Genomic DNA, 21808 nt, shown 5'->3' with positions numbered 1-21808 from the left:
AGCAGCTACAATGCACTCAGGTTCCCCCAAACACACACACACACACACACACACTTCTTTAACTTCTCACAGAGGTTTTGTGGCCACGGAACGAGCTGCGACTCGCTGCCGGAGACGGTTAGGTCGAGAGTGACACCCTGACAACTGGAAACAGATGTTTTAATGAAGACATCACAAACCGCCGGCACCCGCCGCGCAACAACAGATCCGAGCTGGACAAGTGAGGAAGACTCTCGATGGTGTTGCATTCGATGCAGAGACATGAAATCAATCCGGTTGAAATGCAGATTGAATCCTGTTGGAAGTGAAGGATCACTTGGTGACGGTTGCTGCAGGTTAACGTCGTTTTGACCAGACCACACGGTGGGGCCGCAAGTCCGATATTCGATCTCCTTTTAGCTCCGTTTTTGGTCTCCACCAACTCCTGAGTGCCCAAAAACAAAAGGTCACGCTTCTCCAAACAGTCAACAAGTTAATAAATTAGTTATAAGTCAAGTTTCAGCATCCCTGGAATGTTTTTAAAGGACGTACAAAGCAGCTTCCAGGTGTGACGGGGTGGATAAATAAAGAGTGAAGGAGCCGAGGCTGCAAAGAAAGAGACAATTAAATCTGTTCCAATCCATCATTGGATCTATTTAGGTTTTTAGAAAAAGAATAAATCCCAATAAGAATATTTAAGAAGGAACAATCTATTGTCTTATATTTATATTTGGTAATAAAAACAAACAGGTATTTCATCAAGCGAAATGTAAAATATTCACAAGATTATGATCGACATACAAATAAAACACAGACACGTTTAACTCAGTGAAATAATTTAGTGGGACAAACAATTTACATTGACATAAATTAACTTGTGTTGTCGTGTTATTTTAGCCCTTCCACAGCAGCCAGAAACACACACACACCCTCTTCAATAAGGCATGGTGTGCTTTATATGCAGCATTGTCATTTATGCGTGCATGATTTTTATTTTGAGAATTATAACTAACCAATCGGAGAGACAACACTGCTTAGTTGCCGGGCAAATCACAAGTCTACACAATGAAAAAAACACACAAAAAGAGACATTTCTGGAGAGCTCCCAGGCTGTCATGAAGTCTTCATGGAGTGTAAGTGTGTGTGTGTTAGATCGTCTTCTCACACCTGTATGCTTAGCCCCCCCGAGGCTGCAGGAGGGAGGAGGAGGAGGAGGAAGGGGGCATCCATCAGCCCAGCTCAGAGTGCTCTGTCTGGGCTCGCTGTGACGGCAGGAGGCCCCCGGCACGGAGCTCCCCAAAACACTCTTTTCATTTAATCTTCCCCGATGTCTCCATCACTCTTGTCAGTGACGGAGGGTTAACTGCCCCCCCCCTCCTCTCTTGTGAGAGAGAGGAAAGGAAGGAATGGAAGAAAGAGGAGATGTGAACTTTGTTTCCATCTTATTGCTCGTGTGTATCTGAACTACATCCTTCAGGGTTGAACAAGACGTTGGGGCCAGCAGTGTCGGTGAGGAAGAGCCAAAAACAAAAAGCCCAAAAACGCCTCCATCAACAAAGAAATAGGAGCCGTTGTTCTCTAGTCGCCTGTGCAAATGGAGCTCGACTTACTTGGCTCTCTCCCAACGGCCCTTTTAAAAATAAGAGGTAAAAGGTGCATTTCATTCGAGTGAGCAAGCTGGTGTCTCCCCCCCCCCCCCCACGAGAGAGAGAGAGATGAGTAGATGGACGGAGGAGAGAGGTCAGTTGAAGAGGATGGAGTCGGGGTCTCTGTTGGCGATGTGCGCCATGTGTTTCAGGATGTCTTTTTTTGTGATGATTCCCAGCAGCCTCCTGGTCACACACACACACACACACACACACACACACACACGGAAAAGATTATTACTTCACATGGTACGGTGTGAGGTCTCCTCACGGTCAAAGATGTGACAGAAAGCAGAGCGTGGAGGTCTGGCCCCCCCGAGTCTTGACGTCGTGGTTTTGGTTTTATTTCGGTCTCTGGGGGATCAGAGTAACGCCACGGTAACACGGGGTAAACAGAGGGAAGAGAAGGGGGGGGGGGCTGAGCAAACATCTCCCAAAAACATCAAAACACAATTTATTCCATTCAGACACTCAAGCGCTTCAGAGACGTCAAGGCTGAGGGGTGTTTTTGTGGTTTCTTGATTTTCTCCTTGTTTTCCAGAATAAAACGTGGCTGAATCTAAGCAAAGGAAAACAGACTCTAGATATGCTGCCGATGCGTCGGCCTTGACCTGAAGATGTAAAAACCACATTCAGAGGTATGAAACCAACAGCATCCACGGCCTCAAGGTCTGTCTTTTGGTTTTTTTGCAGCGTGTGTCATCTCCATTCCCAGACGATGAGTGAGAAACTTTCTCTGAGAGCTCACGTGAAAACAGATCCGTCCTCGACTCCTCGCCCTGAAGCCACAGCTTTCCCCTCCTGAGCTAAACGTGGACCCACTCTGTGCCTTTCTGTTGCCAACGAGCAGCCCATCTGAAGCCCATCTGCCCTGAAGAAGTCATCGAGCTGCAGCTCAGCTCCTGAACCAAAGAGAGCTGTGTGTTTGAAGAGACAGCCCAACAAACGAAGTGCGACTCTGTGAGGGAATATGTTTGAGGTTTACAAAGTGTAAACGCAGCATCGTTGGTCTATAAAAGCACGCAGCTCTATTTCCTGTGTGTAAATCAGAACCATTTACGCCGACATCGGCAGCAAATATTCTCTGTGGTTTAAACTGCCGGTTGGACAAAATAAGACATCGACAACATCGCGGACAAACCGATGAACTGGTGGACAAAAGTATCGAGCAGAAAAAATAGATGCTCACAGGGGAGGGCGGGGCTTAGCAGAAGCATGAACATGCACTCGTCCTCAACCCCCCCCCCCCCCCCCCAAATAACAGCCCGTAAATCATCGCTTCGAAGCCGCCGGTTCGACTCTGAAGATCCAATTTAATGAGCTGCCTGAGACGTGATATACGGATGTTCTCCGTAAAAATGTCTTCTGTGAAGTTGCTTGCGAGGAGATTTTGGGTAAACACACCTGAAGAGTTTCCTGTGTTCTCTCTCACTGCCCCCCCCCTCCATTAGCTTTCTATGTCTTCCTCCCGAACCGCTTTAATGCACGAGCTGACAGCCGAGCGACCCGGGACGCTCCCACACACCCATCACTCCACGAGCCCGACGCCCTGAAGACCTCTCGCTTTAACGCCTGCAAGCGTGGGAGAGTGGTCGGTTTGTGTGTGTGTGTGTGTGTGTGTGTGTGTGTTCTCACCCGTTGTGTGTCACCAGACACTGCCGGAGCCCCAGCTTCCTGAAGATGTCCACGGTGATGTCCATGGGCGTGTGGTCCGACACCGTGAAGGGGCTCAGGTCCAAGATGCCTCGGAGGCGGAGGTGCGGCGGGGCGTCGGCGGCCGGAGCCGGAGCGTGCTCAGTGAGGACCACCTGGGACGCGCTGACCACGCCCTCCTGCCGCTTCCGGGCATTGTCTGAAAGGAGAGGAGGCCGTCACGACGTAATCGACACATCCAACATGTTTCTGACCTACAGTGAAGGACGGCAGCTTTACTCCTGACCTATTGATATGAGCAGGTCTCTCCTGAGTACAAAGCCCACCAGCCTCTGGGACTGCTGGGAGACGACCACCGGGAAGCCGCTGTAGTGAGTGCTTTCCACCAGAGCCTGAGGACCAAACACAACAGTTCACACCGTGCTTTCCGTACGCAGCGGCGCGTTGCTCTCGTTAGCGGCGAGGCCGTTACCTCCACCTCCCCGACCGTCATGCCCTCCTGCGTGAGCACAGCCAGCGCCGGGTCCGACCTCCTGGGCCGCATCACGTCCACCGTCAGGCTGCTGTGGTCGAACTCCTCTTTGGGCTCCAGGAACGGGTATCCGTTCAGCCGGATGTGAGCCTGAGGAGTGGACCACAGACTTAAATACTGATTCTTCCTCTTACCTGTAGAGCTATTCATCAGATAATATTCATATAACGGGACGAGAGAGAAACCAGACATTTGTGCGGCTGATATCTACAAAACTAGGCAACAGATAAGAGGAACGAAAGATGTGGTTTTCATTTTGGGGTGAACTGTCTCTTTAAAAACAAATGTGTATGTGTTTAGCAGGAGAGATGGTATGTATCCACACACACACACACACACACACACACCTCATAGATTCCCTCTCTTCCGAGCGCGTCTGCCACCCACTTGCTGGTCATGGTGGCGGCCATGAGGGGGACGATGTACTCGAGGCCGCCGGTCAGCTCAAACATGATGACCACCAGAGACACCGTCATGCGAGTCACTCCGCCTGGAAGAGAGAGAGAGAGAGAGAGAGAGAGAGAGAGAGAGAGAGAGAGCGAGAGCGAGAGCGAGCGAGAGATTAATTAATGAACATCAATCATCGTGTCTACGCCGTTAGGAGTGTTTTCTGAACGCGGCTCCCGTTGAGAATGAGAAGAAGTCCTCCGAGTTCGTCTGACCACATGAACGCACATCTCTTTATCTGAACCTTTGAGCTCTTGATCTTCCCCTCGTCCTCACATGGAAATGTTGACGCTCGCGTGGTGAATTCAATTACCATCACCTCGCTCGGTTGCGGGCAGAAAACCAGCACCACACTCTAAAGTCGATGCTCCTCTGAGGCCTCACGTCAAACGTTTCATTGTGGCTGTTGGGAGTTTTCTCTGGTTCGTTAAAAAGAACAAAAGCAAAAATGGAATTGTTCCCAGATGAGGATTGCTGTGTAGTTTCGTGTTTTCAGAGAGAGAATGAAGATATTGTCCTCAAACAGAGTTGTTTGTTTGTTGGCCAAACTGTCGCTTCTTTTCTCAAACATTTTTATTGTACTGTTAAAAATGTGTCAGAATTTGTGACATTTTGTTTATTTCAGTCTATAAAAACCAAAATAAGTCTTAAAAACAAGGGAAAAAGACTGATATTTATTAAATACTTTACATTTAAGACCTTCTGGGTTTGAAAACCACCGTCTCCCTCAGTCTGTCCATCAAACACCAGGAAGCTGCTCTCTGGACATCTTATTTTTTCGCCCCCGGTTTCTCACCTAAACACGCGGCGGCGCCGACCATGGCGTAGAGCCCCGGGGTGATGCAGTCGGCTCCCGGCGAGCACCACCCTTTGAAGATGAAGGAGTCGTGGTTGTAGTAGGCCAGCTGCTCCATGCCGACGCCCAGCAGCCGGCCGGCGATGGCTCCCACCGCCATGCTGGGGATGAAGAGGCCGGAGGGAACCTGGGAGGGCGAAGAGGAGGAGGAGGAAGCAGCGAGACGTTGTAAAGTACTCGTCTATGATGAGACATAAGTGTGTGTGTGTGTGTGTGTGTGGACAGACCTTCATGCCGAATGTAATCACAGTGATCATCATCTTGAAGACTAAAGCCAGGGCGAGCTGCCACAGAGCCGTGTACAGACCTTCACCCGCCGGCCGGTCCGCCAGGCTGTTACCTACAGCGGCTTCTGTTGTGATGTTTGGCTGAGAGGGACGACACAGAGGGAGAGATTCATACACAATGATGGAGATTAAGATATATATATATATATATATATATATATATATATATATATATATATATATATATATATATATATATATATATATATATATATTCAGCAGGGAGATGAAAATCAATCAAAATCTCTACATTTGCTTATTTTGAGGAGGTAAAAATGACAAACGAACACAACCTCTGTACACAAACTCTCTCTATCCCTCTGTCCGTCTCCCTCCATCCCTCCGTCCTTCCCTGTCCGTCTCTCTCTCCGTCCCCCCCTCCTCTCCCCCCCTCTCCCTCCCTCTCGCTCTCTGTCTGTCCCTCTCTCTCCGTCCCCCCATCCGTCCGCCTCCCTCCCTCCGTCCCCCCATCCGTCCGCCTCCCTCCCTCCGTCCCCCCTCTCCCTCTGTCCGTCTCTCTCCCTCCCTCTGTCCGTCTCTCTCCCTCTGTCTCCCTCCCTCCCTCTGTCCGTCTCTCTCCCTCTGTCCGTCTCTCTCCCTCCCTCTGTCCGTCTCTCGCCCTCCCTCTGTCCGTCTCCCTCTCCCCCCTGTCTGTCTCTCTCCCTCTGGCCGTCTCTCTCCCTCTGTCCGTCTCCCTCTCCCCCCGTCTCCCTCCCTCCCTCCCTCCCTCTGTCCGTCTCCCTCCCTCTGTCCATCTCTCTCCCTCTGTCCGTCTCTCTCTCCCCCCCTGTCTCCCTCTGTCCGTCTCTCTCCCTCTGTCCGTCTCCCTCTCCCCCCGTCTCCCTCCCTCCCTCCCTCTCTCCGTCTCTCTCCCTCTGTCCGTCTCTCTCCCTCCGTCCGTCTCCCTCCCTCCGTCTGTCTCTCTCCCTCTGTCCGTCTCCCTCTCCCCCCGTCTCCCTCCCTCCCTCCCTCTGTCCGTCTCCCTCCCTCTGTCCATCTCTCTCCCTCTGTCCGTCTCTCTCTCCCCCCTGTCTCCCTCTGTCCGTCTCTCTCCCTCTGTCCGTCTCCCTCTCCCCCCGTCTCCCTCCCTCCCTCCCTCTGTCCGTCTCTCTCCCTCTGTCACTCTCTCCCTCTCTCCGTCTCCCTTCCTCTGTCCGTCTCTCTCCCTCTGTCCGTCTCTCTCCCTCTCTCCGTCTCTCTCCCTCTGTCCGTCTCTCTCCCTCCGTCCGTCTCCCTCCCTCTGTCCGTCTCCCTCTCCCCCCGTCTCCCTCCCTCCCTCCGTCCGTCTCTCTCCCTCTGTCACTCTCTCCCTCTCTCCGTCTCCCTCCCTCTGTCCGTCTCTCTCCCTCTGTCCGTCTCTCTCCCTCTCTCCGTCCCTCCGTCCGTCTCTCTCCCTCCGTCCGTCTCCCTCCCTCCGGCCGTCTCTCTCCCTCTGTCCGTCTCTCTCTCCCCCCGTCTCCCTCCCTCCCTCCCTCCGTCCGTCTCCCTCCCTCTGTCCGTCTCTCTCCCTCTGTCCGTCTCCCTCTCCCCCCGTCTCCCTCCCTCCCTCCCTCTGTCCGTCTCTCTCCCTCTGTCCGTCTCCCTCTCCCCCCGTCTCCCTCCCGCCCTCCGTCCGTCTCTCTCCCTCTGTCACTCTCTCCCTCTCTCCGTCTCCCTCCCTCTGTCCGTCTCTCTCCCTCTGTCCGTCTCTCTCCCTCTCTCCGTCTCTCTCCCTCTCTCCGTCTCTCTCCCTCCGTCCGTCTCTCTCCCTCCGTCCGTCTCCCTCCCTCTGGCCGTCTCTCTCCCTCTGTCCGTCTCTCTCTCCCTCTGTCCGTCTCTCTCCCTCTGTCCGTCTCTCTCCCTCCGGCCGTCTCTCTCTCCCCCCCCCGTCTCCCTCCCTCCCTCCCTCCGTCCGTCTCTCTCCCTCCGTCCGTCTCTCTCTCTCTCTCCCTCTGTCCGTCTCCCTCTCCCCCCGTCTCCCTCCGTCCGTCTCCCTCCCTCTGTCCGTCTCTCTCTCCCCCCGTCTCCCTCCCTCCGGCCGTCTCCCTCTCTCTGCTGACCTGTTTGTAGCCACAGAGCTGTGAGGAGTCGAGCAGCGAGCAGTCGTTGAAGAGCTCTGCGATGAGCTCTGCGCCGCCCATCCTGGTGTAGCTGTTGGGGAAGGCCAGCACGCCGGTCAGAGCCGTGACCACCAGCACCTCCGTGACGGGGTAGTGACCCAGACGAGTGGTTTTACCTTTTCAAAGCAAAACGGATCAATAAGAAGAGAAAAGGGCTTTTCGTTCTGCACACATTGGGAATAAAGTCCCAGACTCACGGAGCCTGCACCAGGCGATGTTGGCCCTGATGAACAGCGCCCCCCACAGGCCTCCGAATATGCCCAGCAGGATGAAGGGGGCCAGCTCCACCAGGTGCCACGGGGCGTGGAACTCCACGTAGAACAGCACCAGGCGGCTGTTCCCGAACGGGTTGATGGCGCGCAGAGTGAAGGCCGCGACCAGGGCGGCGAAGAACGAGCGCCACAGGGTCTTCAGGGGGAAGTAGTAACTCACCTGAAGGCAGAAAAAGAAGAGAAAGAGTCTCTCTCTTCTAGGGCTGCAGTTAAATGTGCACCACTGAGGAGCCAAATATGCAATGAAACAAGGTGTTGTCTGGTGCTGAGGAGACTGTGATCCTGAGACTGACTCTCAGCAGGTGTGTGTTGTACACTGGTGGTGTGTCTGGGATCTCAGCACCGGTCTAAACAGCTGCTTGAAGGAGACCACGAGCACTTGTCCTCACCTCCTCCAGGCTGAACAGGACTCCTCCAATGGGAGCGCCGAACGCCACGGACACGCCCACCGCCGCCGCCGCCGACAACACCTGCAAGCCAGAAAACAAAAATAATACACACACACAGGTATCATAACAGCTATCAATCAAAAGAACACTGCGTCTCCATTGTTGTTGGAAGAAAACGTTCTTGGGTGCGATCGGTTTACTGACCTCGATGAAGGCCAAATCCAAACAGAGCGACTGAAGCGGTGAGTTTAATGTGGCGTTAGGACTCCGTACAGACGACATAAGAGCCGCCGAGTATCTCTCTTTGCTTCTGTTTATCGAGGGTTTCAGAGAATATGTTCACAGAGTATTGAACCTTGTAGTTCTCTGTTCCCCTTCTGTCTTGGATTTGCATAGATTGGGTATAACTGGCTCTTGTGATACCAAATCACAGAAAGGATTTTTCTACGGCGTTTTTCCAAGTCTTGGTGTCGTAATTTAGATCTTTCTTCATCTACTCTGGAGCTGGGCCCCCTTAAAGCTGCTCTACGTGGGTCTCTAGATAGTAACCGTCCTCCACTAACTGGTGCGTGAAAGTAAAAAACAAATAAAGTGCAAACAGCTGCAGGATTTGCAGCCACATAGAGCTTGTTTTAACACTTTTGTCCCAATAAAACAAAGACTGTGATGAAATCCCACCTCTCGCCGCTTGGCCTCATTCTTGCGGTACTTGGTGAACAGGTGACACAGGATGTTGGCGCAGCAGCAGGCCACGTGGACCAGCGGGCCCTCCTTCCCCAAGCTGAGCCCCGAGGACACGGCCAGGACCAGGGTGATGGTCTTGATGATCAGGGTCCACTTCCCCAGGTAGCCCCGGATGATGAACCCACTGAGGATGGTCTTAATCTGAGCGAGAGAGAGAGCCGGAGGAGAGTGTGAGATGAACAGCGGGGGGGTTTGTGCTCCGGGTTTGAAGCTACGCTCGTGGCATCAATGATTGATATGTTGCCTGAAGAAGAGATGAGCGACGCTGCAGTCTCACCTCCGGTATTCCTGATCCACATGCGTACGGAGCGAAGGCCCTGACCAGCGTGACGGCCAGCAGAGCGAAGAGCAGAGCCCAGACCATGTACATCAGGTAGTTCACTATGTAGGGAAACGCTCCCTGCAGGGACAGACGAGGGACACGTAATCTCATGTCATGACGTTTATAACCACTAGATGGAACTAAAGCACTATAGCACTAAGAGAGAGAGCATGACTGCACATTTACAGACACTGCATGGCTCTAAGAGAGCAGAACACCCCCCCCCCCCCCGGATTAACCGTCTCTGTACCTCCGACGTCCCCGTGATGAGCTCGGCCCAGCTCTGCCACTGAGGACAGCTGTCCCTCTCCTGGAACGTCGTCTCGTTGTACGTCCAGCAGCAGTGCTCGTGGTTGAACCAGAAGCCGACGAGGCAGATGCCCTCCTTCAAGTCCGTCAGCCAGTGGGCCGCGATGTCGATGCCGCCGGCGAGAGCACCTGGAGGAGGAGGGGGAGGGGGAGGGGGAGGGGGAGGTTAGTTCTGCCTCTGTGCCTTGTGTCTAAACTTAACTTTTTTTGTCTTGCGAACAAACCAGTTCCTCAGATTAAAGGACAAGTGTTCAGACCACAGTTCAGTACCTGACATCAGTCCCACCAGCAGCATGAGCAGCCACCCCGAGAAGGCGTCGCTGACGCTGTGCAGCAGAGCCGCAGTGGACTGTCGGCTCTTTTTGGTGATCTGGACGGAGACGGAGAGGAGGACGTCAATGTTAGTCAGTGATTCATGCAGTTCAGTTCAGTTCCGGCTCCTAGGAACAGAGGGAGCTGCTGCTTCTTCCTACCTCTCTGTGGCGGTCGCGGTCCTTGCTCTTCTCCCTCACCCAGTCGATGGTGTTGAAGTCCTCGTAGGTGCCCAGTCCGGCCAGCGGGTCCTCCAGAGGGTCCACCAGTTTACTGGGACCGGTACCGTTCATACCGGCTGCTCTGCTGCTGCTGCTCTCCTCATAGTCTCCTAGCGGGAGGGAGGGAGACACAAACCAACATCGTCAGCCACATTGTTTGAAACATTGATTTCTGTTGTTGTTTTTCCCTCATGTTGTTTCTGAGTGACTCAAATCTATTTAAATATTTGGTTTGTGACGTGTGTGTTGTTCTTGTGGTCAGCTGAGAGCTCCTCCACACAGAGAGAAGAACTCCAGCAGTGTTTCCCACACGGACACTGAATGTGTGCGTTGATCTGTTGAGCAACGTCTTCTCTAATATCTACAACCTGCTGAAGCACAGCCGAGAGCCGAGCTGGAGGCAGCGTTCACGTCGAGAGGCAAACGTCCTGCGGTGTTTATTAAACCACCAAACACAAGAGGAACACTTCACTCTGAGCCTCAGCGGTGGGCTGACAACGTAAAGAGTGCTGAGGGAAGTTATTAAAGTCTAAATGAGTTCAGCATTCATTTCATCCGTCGAGCAAACCCGCGACTGCTGCTCTGCTGACGGTTGTTACCGTGTTCATGAGTGTAGAGCTACGAGACTTCAGCTGCACGCGGCTCACAACACAGCTTTGAATACGCGACCGCAACAATTAACCACACAGCAGCCAGCAGCCAATCAGAAGCCAGCTAACGGACGGAAACGGGGAAACGAGACCGCCGGTGAGCGACCGACAACTGAAACTGAAAAGCAGGGTTTTGGTTTGAGTATTCACAGAAGACGGACTGTGAATGATGGAGGAGACGGTGCTTCTCGTCTGTGGAAACAGAAGCTGAATGAGCTCGTTACTGATGTGGGATTCACATGCACGGTGGTGAAACAGTCAGTGATATCAGACATGTATTCTAAGCATCGCTTCATCCTCTGAACTCCACCTCTGGGGTTAGAAAGCATGTTTTCTTTAAACAGTGGTCAGAACTACACCGTTTATCATCACCGGAAGCTGTAAAAAACAACATTATTGTCAGATTTTCATCTTTCCCACGGTCCTTGAACTCATCATGTGCGACAAACGCTTCCCTGAGAAAAAGAAATCAAAGCTTAAAATTGTGATATTTCATCAAAATGAAACATTTTATACTGGTCTCATTTAAAATAAACCTTTTACTCGGATTAGATTCTGTTGAAGACATTAAACTCTGAGCTCCTCTGAAGCCATGATTGACTCATCTGAGACCAACAGTCATGTGACCAACACTTCTGTGGCGCCTCGCCTGAAACTTCTGGTGGTTCAGAGGAGCAACATGTCCTCTCGTATTTCAGACGGATCACGAAGTTTTATCCTTTGTTCTTGTGTCAGAGTAATGTTTGAAGGAAGAGAACACAACAATGGATGTTTGCACATTCAGGATTCCTTCACATCTTCATTGTAAAATGTATAAAACTTCATCTTAGCTCCACAAACACATTTAACCCGACACAGAGCAGAACACTAAAGGAGCAATTCAACACCGGAGCTGACCAGTTAGACGGGTTATGAACAACAATGAGGAGAAGTTCTGTCTGTCTGTCTCCGTCCGTCCGTCCCAGGAGTCAGCTGATGGTAACTAAACTTCAAAAGTAACTAGATCTTCGTGTTAGGAGGGAGAGCCTCTATGATGACGATGCTTGCGGTTGGTTTTACCCGTTCTGTCCCTCAGCTTGTGTAACAATCTGTTGTCCCGTCTCGCCTCTCTTAAACCAGCCTCGCTGTCTAATGCATGCTGGGATACGCTGACCCGGTACAGGACTGTCTGAGAACCTTTAAATCATGCAACAGTATTTATTCTCCTCATGTATTTCTACAGGAGCTCCTTTGAACGTCCTAAACATGGGATCCATAGTTACATGAGTTTATATCTCCCAGCTGGAGAGAAATCACAAAAAACATTAAAAAATGTTGGAGTGCAAAAAGTTGAAATGACAGTGAAGTAGAACTGTTTAAAAAAAATGAATAATAAAAAGAAGGACCAGATTGAGAATAAGAAAAATATGAAATAAAGTGATTTTTTCATTCCAGTACTACATTGTTATTTTTAACAGAGCGGATAACGAACGTGAAGCCATCACACTCCTCAGCGCGTTCACTGTTTCTACTTCGGTGGATGTGTCCCATTGAAGTCACAACTGTGAGAAACCTTTGCAGCTCATTCAGGACGGCGGAGACACAAACCCAGTGAAACCAGAAAGCAATCACACAACACACTTTTTTTTGGGGGAAAAAGGGGACGAATGTGACTCCGGAGCGAAAATATTCACTGCTCGGTATGGAGTGGAAAGAGAAGAAGAGAATACGGTGATGACCGTATAAAAAGAAACAAACCGGCCTCATGCATGAAACACACAAACACAGAATCCATCATGTGTCAGCCGCAGCCTCATGAGCGGTGTTCATGGTTAAACTCCACCGGGTTTCAGGCATCAGCAGAAACACAATTTAAAAAACAAACAGAAGAAGAGTTTGAATCAAAAGGAGCCGCAGACTCACAAAGAGGAAGCAAAAGACGTACAACTGGTTACTCAAGAACGACCGGTGTGAGCTATTCTTCTTCTCTGACTGCATCTTAAACTGTGTGTGTGTGTGTGTACACTTCATCAGAGACACAAACACAAAGCTTCCACACGAGTCTCAAACTCACCATCTTCAACCAGCACCTCCTCATTCAGCTGCTTGCTCCAGAACTCCCAGTCCATCTCTGGACGCAAACACGACTGAACTTGAGCCAAACTCAAAATAAAGTGGAATGAAACCCCTCTTCACTCCTCTGAGCTCCTCCAGGAAGTGGAGTCCAGCAGAGCACCTCCCTCATTGGTCAGAAGGCTCTGGGGGCGAGTCACGATTGGCTCGTCTGCTGAGCTGTTCTCTGATAGGCCCTGAGTGTTTGAGAGCTCGCTCTGATTGGCTGAGTGAGGTCATTAGTGTCCGTGAGGTTGTGACCTCCCGCTGATGTACAGCGCCGAGTCAAAAACCAGTGACATAAGCAGCATTTAAACCCACTAAACGACACTTAAAGGTCTTTATTTGAACCATTAACTCTTCTACTTTCTCACATATTCCTCATTCTGGACCTGAGCTGAAGTGAACCCACGAATCCTAGCCCTGCTAGACCTCAGGAGAAGTGTGCTAGTGTACTTCCTCACACACTAGAGTCTGACCTCCATGAGACATACAGCAGTGGTGTATTTAAACCACATCCCTTCAGCAGCGGTGGCTTCTTCTTAATCATATTTCCTGGGTCAGAGGAAATTGAATAAAAGGAATTAGATTCATTTTCACGTCCACGTGATAAAGACGTTTTTTCCACGTGTTGGATATAAAATATGAAGACATGATGCAACTGTCCTGATGGAAAAACTCCAGAGAGAACGTGGCTCGGCTGTTTCAGGAAAGGAAGCCCAGAACGTCTCAAACTTGACCTGTGACTGAACCAGCGGGGCCTCTCGTCTTCTACCAGGAGTCTGTGGTCGTACCAGCAGCTCCTAACTGTGTGAACATGAAGAAGAGCATCGCAGTGAAAGGGAGAACATGTAAGCTCAGCAGATCCTTCAGTCCTTGCACGGATGACAGAGGAATTTTTACTACTCCGGAGGCGAAGCCGTGACAGATTGACAGCTGTTGTGAAACACGTCTCTCACAGTGAACTTTACTCTGCAGAAGACGTTGTGAGAGGATCACATCAGGAAAGAGCTGAATGTTAAAGCTGTCTCTAAAACTAGACTCACAGCCTCCAGTTTCACACCTCCGCCAACCAATCACGCTGCATTTTACAGTCACGTCTGTCATCACTTCAGCATTCTATCCTGTCAGACGTTTTGGGGAAATTGTCACCACATTGTAGTCCGATCGACTTTGAGCGCAAGTGGACGTTTGTACCCGTAGCATGGAAAGATGGTCTCCTTTCCATTCAGTCTATTTTATTTCCTCAGCCTCCCTGCTGTGTTCCACACAGTCGCCCCATGTGACCTGGTGAAGTAAACACTGTGGTGTTGAAATACCTTCCACACAATCACAGAGCGGACCCGGAGCTGACTCACTCCCTGTCAATCATTCCGTGGTGTGGTAGGTCAGCTCACAGCAGCTCATATAAAGAGCAATGATGATAATCTGCGCAGGAACAGATTTAAACGAATTGAATACCTGGTAGTAAAAATAAAAGAGCAAAGTAAGCAGGAAACATGGACGTATAGAACATTAACTGTCCTATGTGAGTGTAGTTTGACTGCTTCATCCTTGAGAAAGGGGACTTCCCTCTCTCCCTGCTGTAGATCTTCAGGGACTTTTCCCTCCTCCACATTGGAAGACGTCCAGTTTTAAATATTTTGGTTTCCATGAAGCTTTTTGAGACGTTACAGTTGTTACAGACCATGAAAATCACTTCCATCTCACTCAAACAAAGCCTTGAAAAAGATGTGTTATGACTACTTGTTGCAAATCCCTCCTCAAACATCTCCGTCTCTCACTCTTTATTTTATTTTGAATCACCTCATTTCGGTCTACAAAATAACTCGCAGGCAGCAAAGTACGACGTCCGAGACGAGCAGCATCAAGAATAACATGCTCTTCTTCTGTCTGATGTTTTTAAGGAATCAGAAACACTTTGAGGAGAATTTAAGTCAGATTTAAACTTCTCCAGAGCACAAAATCACCATAAAACCTGCAGCAGGTTAATAAAGTGCTGCAGGGATGACGTGAAATCAAAACTAACTTCCATGTTTTAGGACTCATTCCTGCAGCACTTTCAGTGAGTCAGCAATATCCTCTCCTGGAGCTGCAGACTTCTAAAACAAAAGAGCTAAAAACATCTGTTCTCAACCCCAAAAACACTCATTTCCAAACTATCTTTGTCTCTCTAGGATACATGCCGACACATCCCGAGACATTTCTCTGGGATTAGCTGACTGGAAGCCTCCTCCACTGGGAGTTCACAATCGTTAACGTGGGATTAGAAACTCTTCTCTGTATACGGTAAAAGTTATAATAATACTGCAACACTTAAAGGAGAAGTCTGTGACATCACGAGTAACCGGGCAGGATTGGTGCAACAAAAACAAACACTACAAACACTATAACTCACTTTAATGGCTGTTTTTGTGTTCTGATGGGGAGTCAAACCAAAACACATTTATGGTAATCAAGTGTGTGTGTGTGTGTGTGTGTGTGTGTGTGTGTAGTAACTGATTACTCAGACATATGACCACGACTCTCTGAAAGCATGTGACACACACACACTGCTGTTCTCGTTGTTACGGCTATTAATGCTTAAATATATAAGAGATAATAACAACAATGTGACACCAATTAGTATGTATAGATTGTAGCTCTACTGTAATAAAGTTTTATGACGTATAAAGAAATACTATTTAATACAAATTCAAGCAAGTGGGAATTATGGAGTAACGGCTCTTGGAATTTTATAACTGAGGATAAGATATTTGCATATATTACCCAGGACACTAGGTAATATATGACAGATAATAATAAGTAAGTAAACATTTCAGGGAGCAGGAAATTAAATAAAAATGAGGTTGAAATGCAACCAGAGGTGTTGTAATAACATGGTTGTGTCTATGTTTGCATGAAGGACAACATGTTAATACCAAACCTAAAGGTACCCCTCCTCGCGCAGGTGTGACTGCACTCACCTGAGCTGAGAGGAGGGTCGTCGTCTGTGTTGGAGAAGTCCAGCGTGGCTCCTGCGATGTCCACCATCTCGTCGTCATCGTCGTCTTCACTCGGGTGATGAAGGCTGTCAAAGCTCCCGGAGTTATCCATGCCTTCAGATCCAACAACACAACAAGAGGATAAGGTCCATTTTTAATCAAACAGGCACCGGAAGCACCCCCACCACAATAAGATGAATACCGACGTTACCTCTGTCTGCGTGTTTGCGATACAAGCTCGACAAAAAGTGAAACATCGTGGCCGAAATTCTCCTTAAATCCAGCTAACGCTACTTCATTAACACACACACCCTGGTACGTGTGTTAGTGGGCTCTTTAGAAACGGTTTAGAAACACCCTCAGCTGGTCCCATCACCCCCCCACCACAGCCAATAATGACAGCTCATCTCCCAGTTCCAGGGAAGTTTCTATTTTGCAACCGTTTCCGCTCTTTTCTATTCTTTACCGGGCAGCAGCGGAAGAAACGCCTCACTTGAAAAACCACAGACACCGCGGTGGAGGTGTGTGTAGTCGTTAGTAAGGCGACTGACTGACAAAAACACAGCCGTTTGGCTAACAAAAAACGTCACTGCGCTCAACACACACTTCCGTTGACGTGTAGTTTTTAACATAAATAAGGAAGATGTCTACTTTTACCTGTGGTTGAAGGAGAGACAGCCACGCGAAGAAGTCTCGTGACTCGGATTTTCTACCGTTGGCTGCTTATGTCAACAGCAGCTAAGCTAAATGTAAACTCCGTGAAAAACCCTGCGTCATTCTCCGTTTCAACAAAAAGAAACGACTGTTTTACAACGCAGGTGTGCTAAAGGAGGCCATCATATAACCGTATCTTAATACCAAACAATAAGGAAGCAGTGTGAGATTATCTGCGGTAAATTACGTGTTGTTTTCTGCCACTCAAAACTGAAAAAACGTCAAGCTAGCGTCAGGTTAGCTAGCTTTAGCGACAACTTCCGGTTTAGACAGTTGGTGAAGATAAGCAACAAAATCATTGATCTTCTAACATGCCCCATTTTACGATGCCAAAGTTAGGGTTTAATCGTGGATATTGACATTATCAAACATACATTTATGTTTAAAAAAAATGGTGTTTCTGTTTTTCAAAACATTAAATGTCGTTTTAATTTGAAGGCCTAGTAGCTTCATTTCCGGTTTAACTGTCGTGTCACAGTTGCTTGACACGAGCATTTTGTCCGCCAGCAAAATCAGTCGAGTTCAGAGTTATCGACTTTTCTCCAACTGGGTCAGTGGAGGAGTTCGACTGATCGTTCATCTGTTATTAAAACTTTTCTTTGTTACTTTTCATATAGAAACTATTAAAAAAAACATGTTTAACTTAACATGGTTTTCACTGTGTGTTTTACTGTCATGATTCTTGTATGATGGACTATTTAAATGGGATAAAACCAGTTAAAGGGCGACATCTTGTGGACATCTGTAAAAATAATACAAATAAAATAATAAGGGCTCCTGAGCAAAAGTGAAACATTTTTAAATGCACAGTATTGCATCATGTTCTCCTGGTTGATGTATGTTGCTCTGATTGATCATCTCGACCTCCTTTTTCCCTTCCCATGATGCCTTGTTCCTCCCACTCGTTCATCTTCTTCAACATAAACATTTCTCTCCACCCTTAACCTCCCAGTGTTTCTGCTTTGAGTGGGGCCTGTTTCTCATCACTTCCTCTTTCATCCACGTAAACTCGTTCGTGAGATTGCAATAATTCCATTTTTCTGTCTTTCATCCCTCTCTCTCTCTCTCTTTATATTCCCATCAGTCCCTCTGTTCTTAAATCTGGGTCAGGCCGCTTCCCCCCAAAAAACACTGATTCTTTGCTTCTACGACAGATGTTTTCTGTATTATTTCCACTGACTGTCTCCGAGGCCAAACACGACCACCTAAAACACTTCTCTCTTCATGTAGTCTTCAGCTTTTATTTAGTTGCTCCGGCTCTAGTCTCCATTAAAAGAACCAGTTGACAGACCCACATATGTTATCGTCTAACATGACATTATCCCGCTGCCAATCCGTCTCCAGAGGAGGATTTTACATTACAGTTCTCATAAAAACATGCTGTTATCATGTTTTTGACACTGTTAAAATGACAGTTTCTTGTGAAGTAATACACATTTGCAGCTCCATGTCTTCCTACAATTACTATAAGTTGCTGTATTTTTTTGATACAGTAGAAATACTGTAAATGTATCACCGGTAAAGTTTCCAGTAATTTAACAGAGAAAAGTTCAAACTAAATGAATGAAAACACAATTTCAGAGCTTTTTTAAAAACGTTTTTATAGCCGTAGCACTTGAATGAATCACAACAGGAGACGTGAAGCTAGTTTAAAATACTATTATTATTATTTATGGTACTGTTTTTCCTCACGTGAGTGTTTTGTTGCAGTTACACAAGTTGTAATGCATTTTACACACACAAAAAAAATGTAATAAATCAAAATGACATAGAAAACAAACATGAACAGAATATACCCTCAACAAGCAAACTCTCTTTCCTGTCGAGTCAATGCGCTTCTATGGCCGTATAGTCCAAGAATACACGAAATATGTACAACACAGAACAAGTACATTTGGGGTTTGTTTGGCGTGAAAACAGCAGGAAACGAGAACAAACTAACTTTTAATTAACTTTAAGCTGTAGATCTGTTGAAGCTAATAAAAGTAGAAAATGACAAAGTGTGTGTTTTATCACTTAACTTCAGCAGCCAACATATACACATTTCCTCTTCAAACCCCCCATCTCTTGTTGAGCTGTTTGTTTTTGCTTCATTTGATTTACTACGGCAGCCGGAGCAGGTTTAGTTTACGGTTTAAAGCTCAGGAGACTTTGGCAACGGCGCAAATCGCAAGACGTCACGGAAGGTCGGAGCACAAATTAGGAAAAACTGACTCAGTTTTGGCACTTTAACCGACAAAAAAACAAACAATTTACTCAAAATTGAAGGCAATAGTTTGACATTTTGCGAGACAGACTTGTTTGCGCTCTTGCCGGGATTTTGCAGAGAAGATAGACACCTCTCTCATATCTGTGTTGAATATGAAGCTACATTTAGCAGCCGGTTAGCTTAGCTTAGCACGAAGACCGGAAACATGAAGGTAATATCTTGTTTGTGTGATGTGGTTTAGACGTGCTGGTGGGTGGATTGTGTCACTGCGGAGGGAGCCAGGCTAGCTGTTTCCCCCCCGTTTCCAGTCTTTATGCTAAGCTACGCTATTTTTAGCGTACAAACGCAAAAAAAAACAAATAAGCGTTCTTTACACGACAGTTTGGGACAGAAAAACTTCTTAAGTTTTGAGAAGATGTCGACAAAAAACTGCAACTCTTCCCCTTTAAAATATACAGTAAACGCTGACTCATCTCCGTCCCCTCGTTCATCTTTTACAACCAATTTTTTATAACCTATTCCAGTCAAAAAACAACAGTATATACACATTGTATACATTATAAACACAAGTGTCTTCTGTACATAACAGTTATCATGTGACGAGTCAGCGGAGTCTCAAACCCCACACAGTAAAGCATGTTTAGAGTACAAAGTATTGTGGTGTGATAGGAGATAAGACAGGATATGGATTGCTGAAAGCAGATGTCAGCCAGCAACAAACGTGAACACAAATAAAAAAACATCAGTTAATAATGCTGCATCTCAATAAATTGACTGCGTGTTGCTAACGGTCTCCTTCGATTCTCTGAACCAGGAGATTTAAATACAGAATGAAAAACACACAAGCAACAAAATAAAGCAGCGTCTCAGCGACACATTCAAGAGGGAAAATGTCTTTGGAAGTGTAGTGCCATTGATGCAGTACATGTATAGTGTGACGCAGAGGATATCATGCGTTTTTACGAGTGTGTGCTGAAACTTCTGGATCTCTGTTAACCCTTAAAAGAACAGTTTCACATTTTGGGTCGCTAAATATGAGGCTGCAGCTGGGAGACGGTTAGCTTAGCTTAGCATAAACTAAGCATTTGCCTTGGACATCAGAAGTGAGAGCTGGGAATAGCGGCACACCCGAGTTGACTGCGCTCCAGTACAACTAGTTGGAAAACTTTAAGGGATTTTTCTCCAGCCATTGCTAGCTACTGTTAGCCACTGTAATATATTGCTATCCACCGTTAGCCATTGTTAGCCACTATTATCTATTGTTATCCACTCTTAGCTGTTTGTTATTGTTACTCACGCTTAGCTGCTGTTATCCACTATTATCCACTCTTAGCTATTGTTAGCCACTGTTATCCACTGTGAGCCATTGCTAGCGACTGTTAGCCACTGTTAGCAATCCCAGTTGATAATGACGCATTACGCCGGTATGTTGTGCATACAAACATTGTAGCAACATACAGAAGTTGGACACCTCTGTACGTCTGGCTGATTTTAGAAATAAACAGCGTATCATTACAGCTTTTCTACTGCTGATGCGCTGAGCAGCCATCTTGGATTTTGAGGTCGGGGTGTAAGCGGCGGTTGGTCTGGCCTTCAGGCGGCATTCTCGTTGAAATTTCCGACCGATAACTTATTAAATTCCGTCTTCCCAGTTCAAATGGAACGCAGCAAAAGACGGACGCATATTTATCCAAAACATCAAACTTTTCCTTGAAGAGACGTGCATGTTTGCTTCCTCTTCCTTCATCATTCTCGCGGTGTCTTTCACTGACTTAATGTGACTACAAGCCTCCTGCTTCTTCACCTCTTCAGGTTTACTTTTCTTCAATAGTGTCCGTATCCCATCGACATTCCCATCCCGATCCCGATCCCCAGGCTCTCCCTCAGCCCCCTCAGCTGCTCCTCGCCCAGCCGGGTCTTGTCCTCCAGCTGCCTCTGCTCCACCAGCAGGGCGGCCTTCATCTTCACAAAGTGGCTGAAGAAAAAACACATGAACATCTTAAAAAATCAGCCAACTATTTGACTGTTAAATTGGAAAACCTGTTGGGCTTTAGCAGCCCTCCTGTATTCAGCGTGAGGTGGACGGTGACGTGTTCGTACCTGTAGTCTCGGTGCTGCTCGGGCAAGAGGCAGCGGGCCAGCACCCGGCTGACGGTTTGCTCTCTGTGGTCCACGTGGTCCTTCAGGTCCTGAGCCTCGGACAGCTGCCTCATGAGCTGACGCTTCTTCTCCAGCAGGGGGAGCTAGAGGACAGAGAGACGCATTTGAGGACATTTAAGTGACTTTCTCATCATTTATCCTTGTTTTCTTCTTCACCCTCCTGCTTTCCTTTGAAGTCCCGGTGAAACTCTTCTGCACTGCGACATGTTTCACAGTGACACAGAATAGAATGAGCCGTTTATGTCGTCGGCCATGTTGCACCGTCGTGGTTCTACGGCAGCCCAGAACGGACAAACCAAACGCCGGCTACAGAGAGAATCCACCGTAGCGCCCCCGGAAAATTAAATTGAAAAAATCCCCAATCTTTGTGCATTTACGACGCCGCTCACCCTCTCGTGGAGCTCCGTCTCCGGGTCCAGAGTGTCCAGCGTGGTCTCCACCCGCAGCAGCCTCCCGGACAGCGACAGCAGCAGACTCACCACTTTGTCCAGATCGCCGATGAACATGCGGAACTTGTCCACCTCGTTGGGTTTGCACACCGCCACCACCATGCTCTCCACCTGAGGACACAGATTATGTTTTCAGTCCCTCGCTGTTCAAAATGTGGTTTGATTTGGTGCATAAGATGATAAAACTGAAAAGGAGTTTAAAAAACCTCGCTGTATGAATTACTGTGCAATAATTATGGCGCAAAAGCCAAATAAGAAAGAATCGGAGGATCTGGGTGTGTCCACGGTGGACCGGTCTCTTTAAGTGAGCGTGTTTCGGTTCCTTCCACCACATACACTTCTGTCCTCACCTCGTCTCCTAGCTGAGCGTTGGCTCTGATGTCCTCCTGCAGACCCCTCTGGGCTTCTCTCAGCACTCCCAGCTTCTTGCGGAGGCTCTCCATCAGCTGCTTCTGCACGACACACACGGAGGAATTGTTAACG

General features: G+C 48.1%; 2 protein-coding genes across 6 annotated transcripts in view; both read right to left on the bottom strand.

Moving 5' to 3' along the window:
- Positions 1-810: 810 nt before the first annotated feature.
- Positions 811-16699, bottom strand: clcn5b (chloride channel, voltage-sensitive 5b). Of its 3 annotated transcripts, none has more exons than XM_079295297.1 (17): positions 16451-16699; positions 15776-15907; positions 10009-10178; positions 9806-9905; positions 9477-9664; positions 9182-9304; positions 8839-9045; positions 8161-8241; positions 7697-7931; positions 7440-7615; positions 5341-5481; positions 5054-5240; positions 4158-4300; positions 3751-3900; positions 3565-3670; positions 3261-3477; positions 811-1811 (listed from the first exon to the last, which is right to left on the bottom strand). In XM_079295297.1, the coding sequence occupies exons 2-17, from the start codon at positions 15903-15905 to the stop codon at positions 1721-1723; spliced, it is 2445 nt and encodes an 814-aa protein (XP_079151423.1). In that variant the 5' UTR covers positions 15906-15907; positions 16451-16699; the 3' UTR covers positions 811-1720. The 3 variants fall into 3 exon arrangements, with proteins under 3 accessions (XP_079151423.1, XP_079151421.1, XP_079151422.1); XM_079295295.1 differs by lacking the exon at positions 16451-16699 and adding an exon at positions 16005-16072; XM_079295296.1 differs by lacking the exon at positions 16451-16699 and adding an exon at positions 16005-16072 and having other exon boundaries at positions 811-1808.
- Positions 16700-18150: 1451 nt separating this feature from the next.
- shroom4 (shroom family member 4) overlaps positions 18151-21808 on the bottom strand; it is a gene marked incomplete at its 5' end in the record, with an annotated part of 38244 nt that continues 34586 nt past the window's right edge. For all 3 annotated transcript variants that reach the window (XM_079295373.1, XM_079295374.1, XM_079295375.1), the window contains 4 exons: positions 18151-20691; positions 20817-20959; positions 21266-21436; positions 21676-21777. In XM_079295373.1, coding sequence (XP_079151499.1) covers positions 20541-20691; positions 20817-20959; positions 21266-21436; positions 21676-21777 — 567 coding nt within the window. In that variant the 3' untranslated portion in view covers positions 18151-20540. The remainder of the gene's footprint in view (positions 20692-20816; positions 20960-21265; positions 21437-21675; positions 21778-21808) is intronic.

Source organism: Melanostigma gelatinosum (genome assembly GCF_949748355.1).
Source record: "Melanostigma gelatinosum genome assembly, chromosome: 23".
In the NCBI taxonomy this organism is placed as follows: Eukaryota; Metazoa; Chordata; class Actinopteri; order Perciformes; family Zoarcidae; genus Melanostigma; species Melanostigma gelatinosum.
Note: the sequence above shows the minus strand (reverse complement) of the source record. Positions and strands in the feature narration are given on the sequence as shown.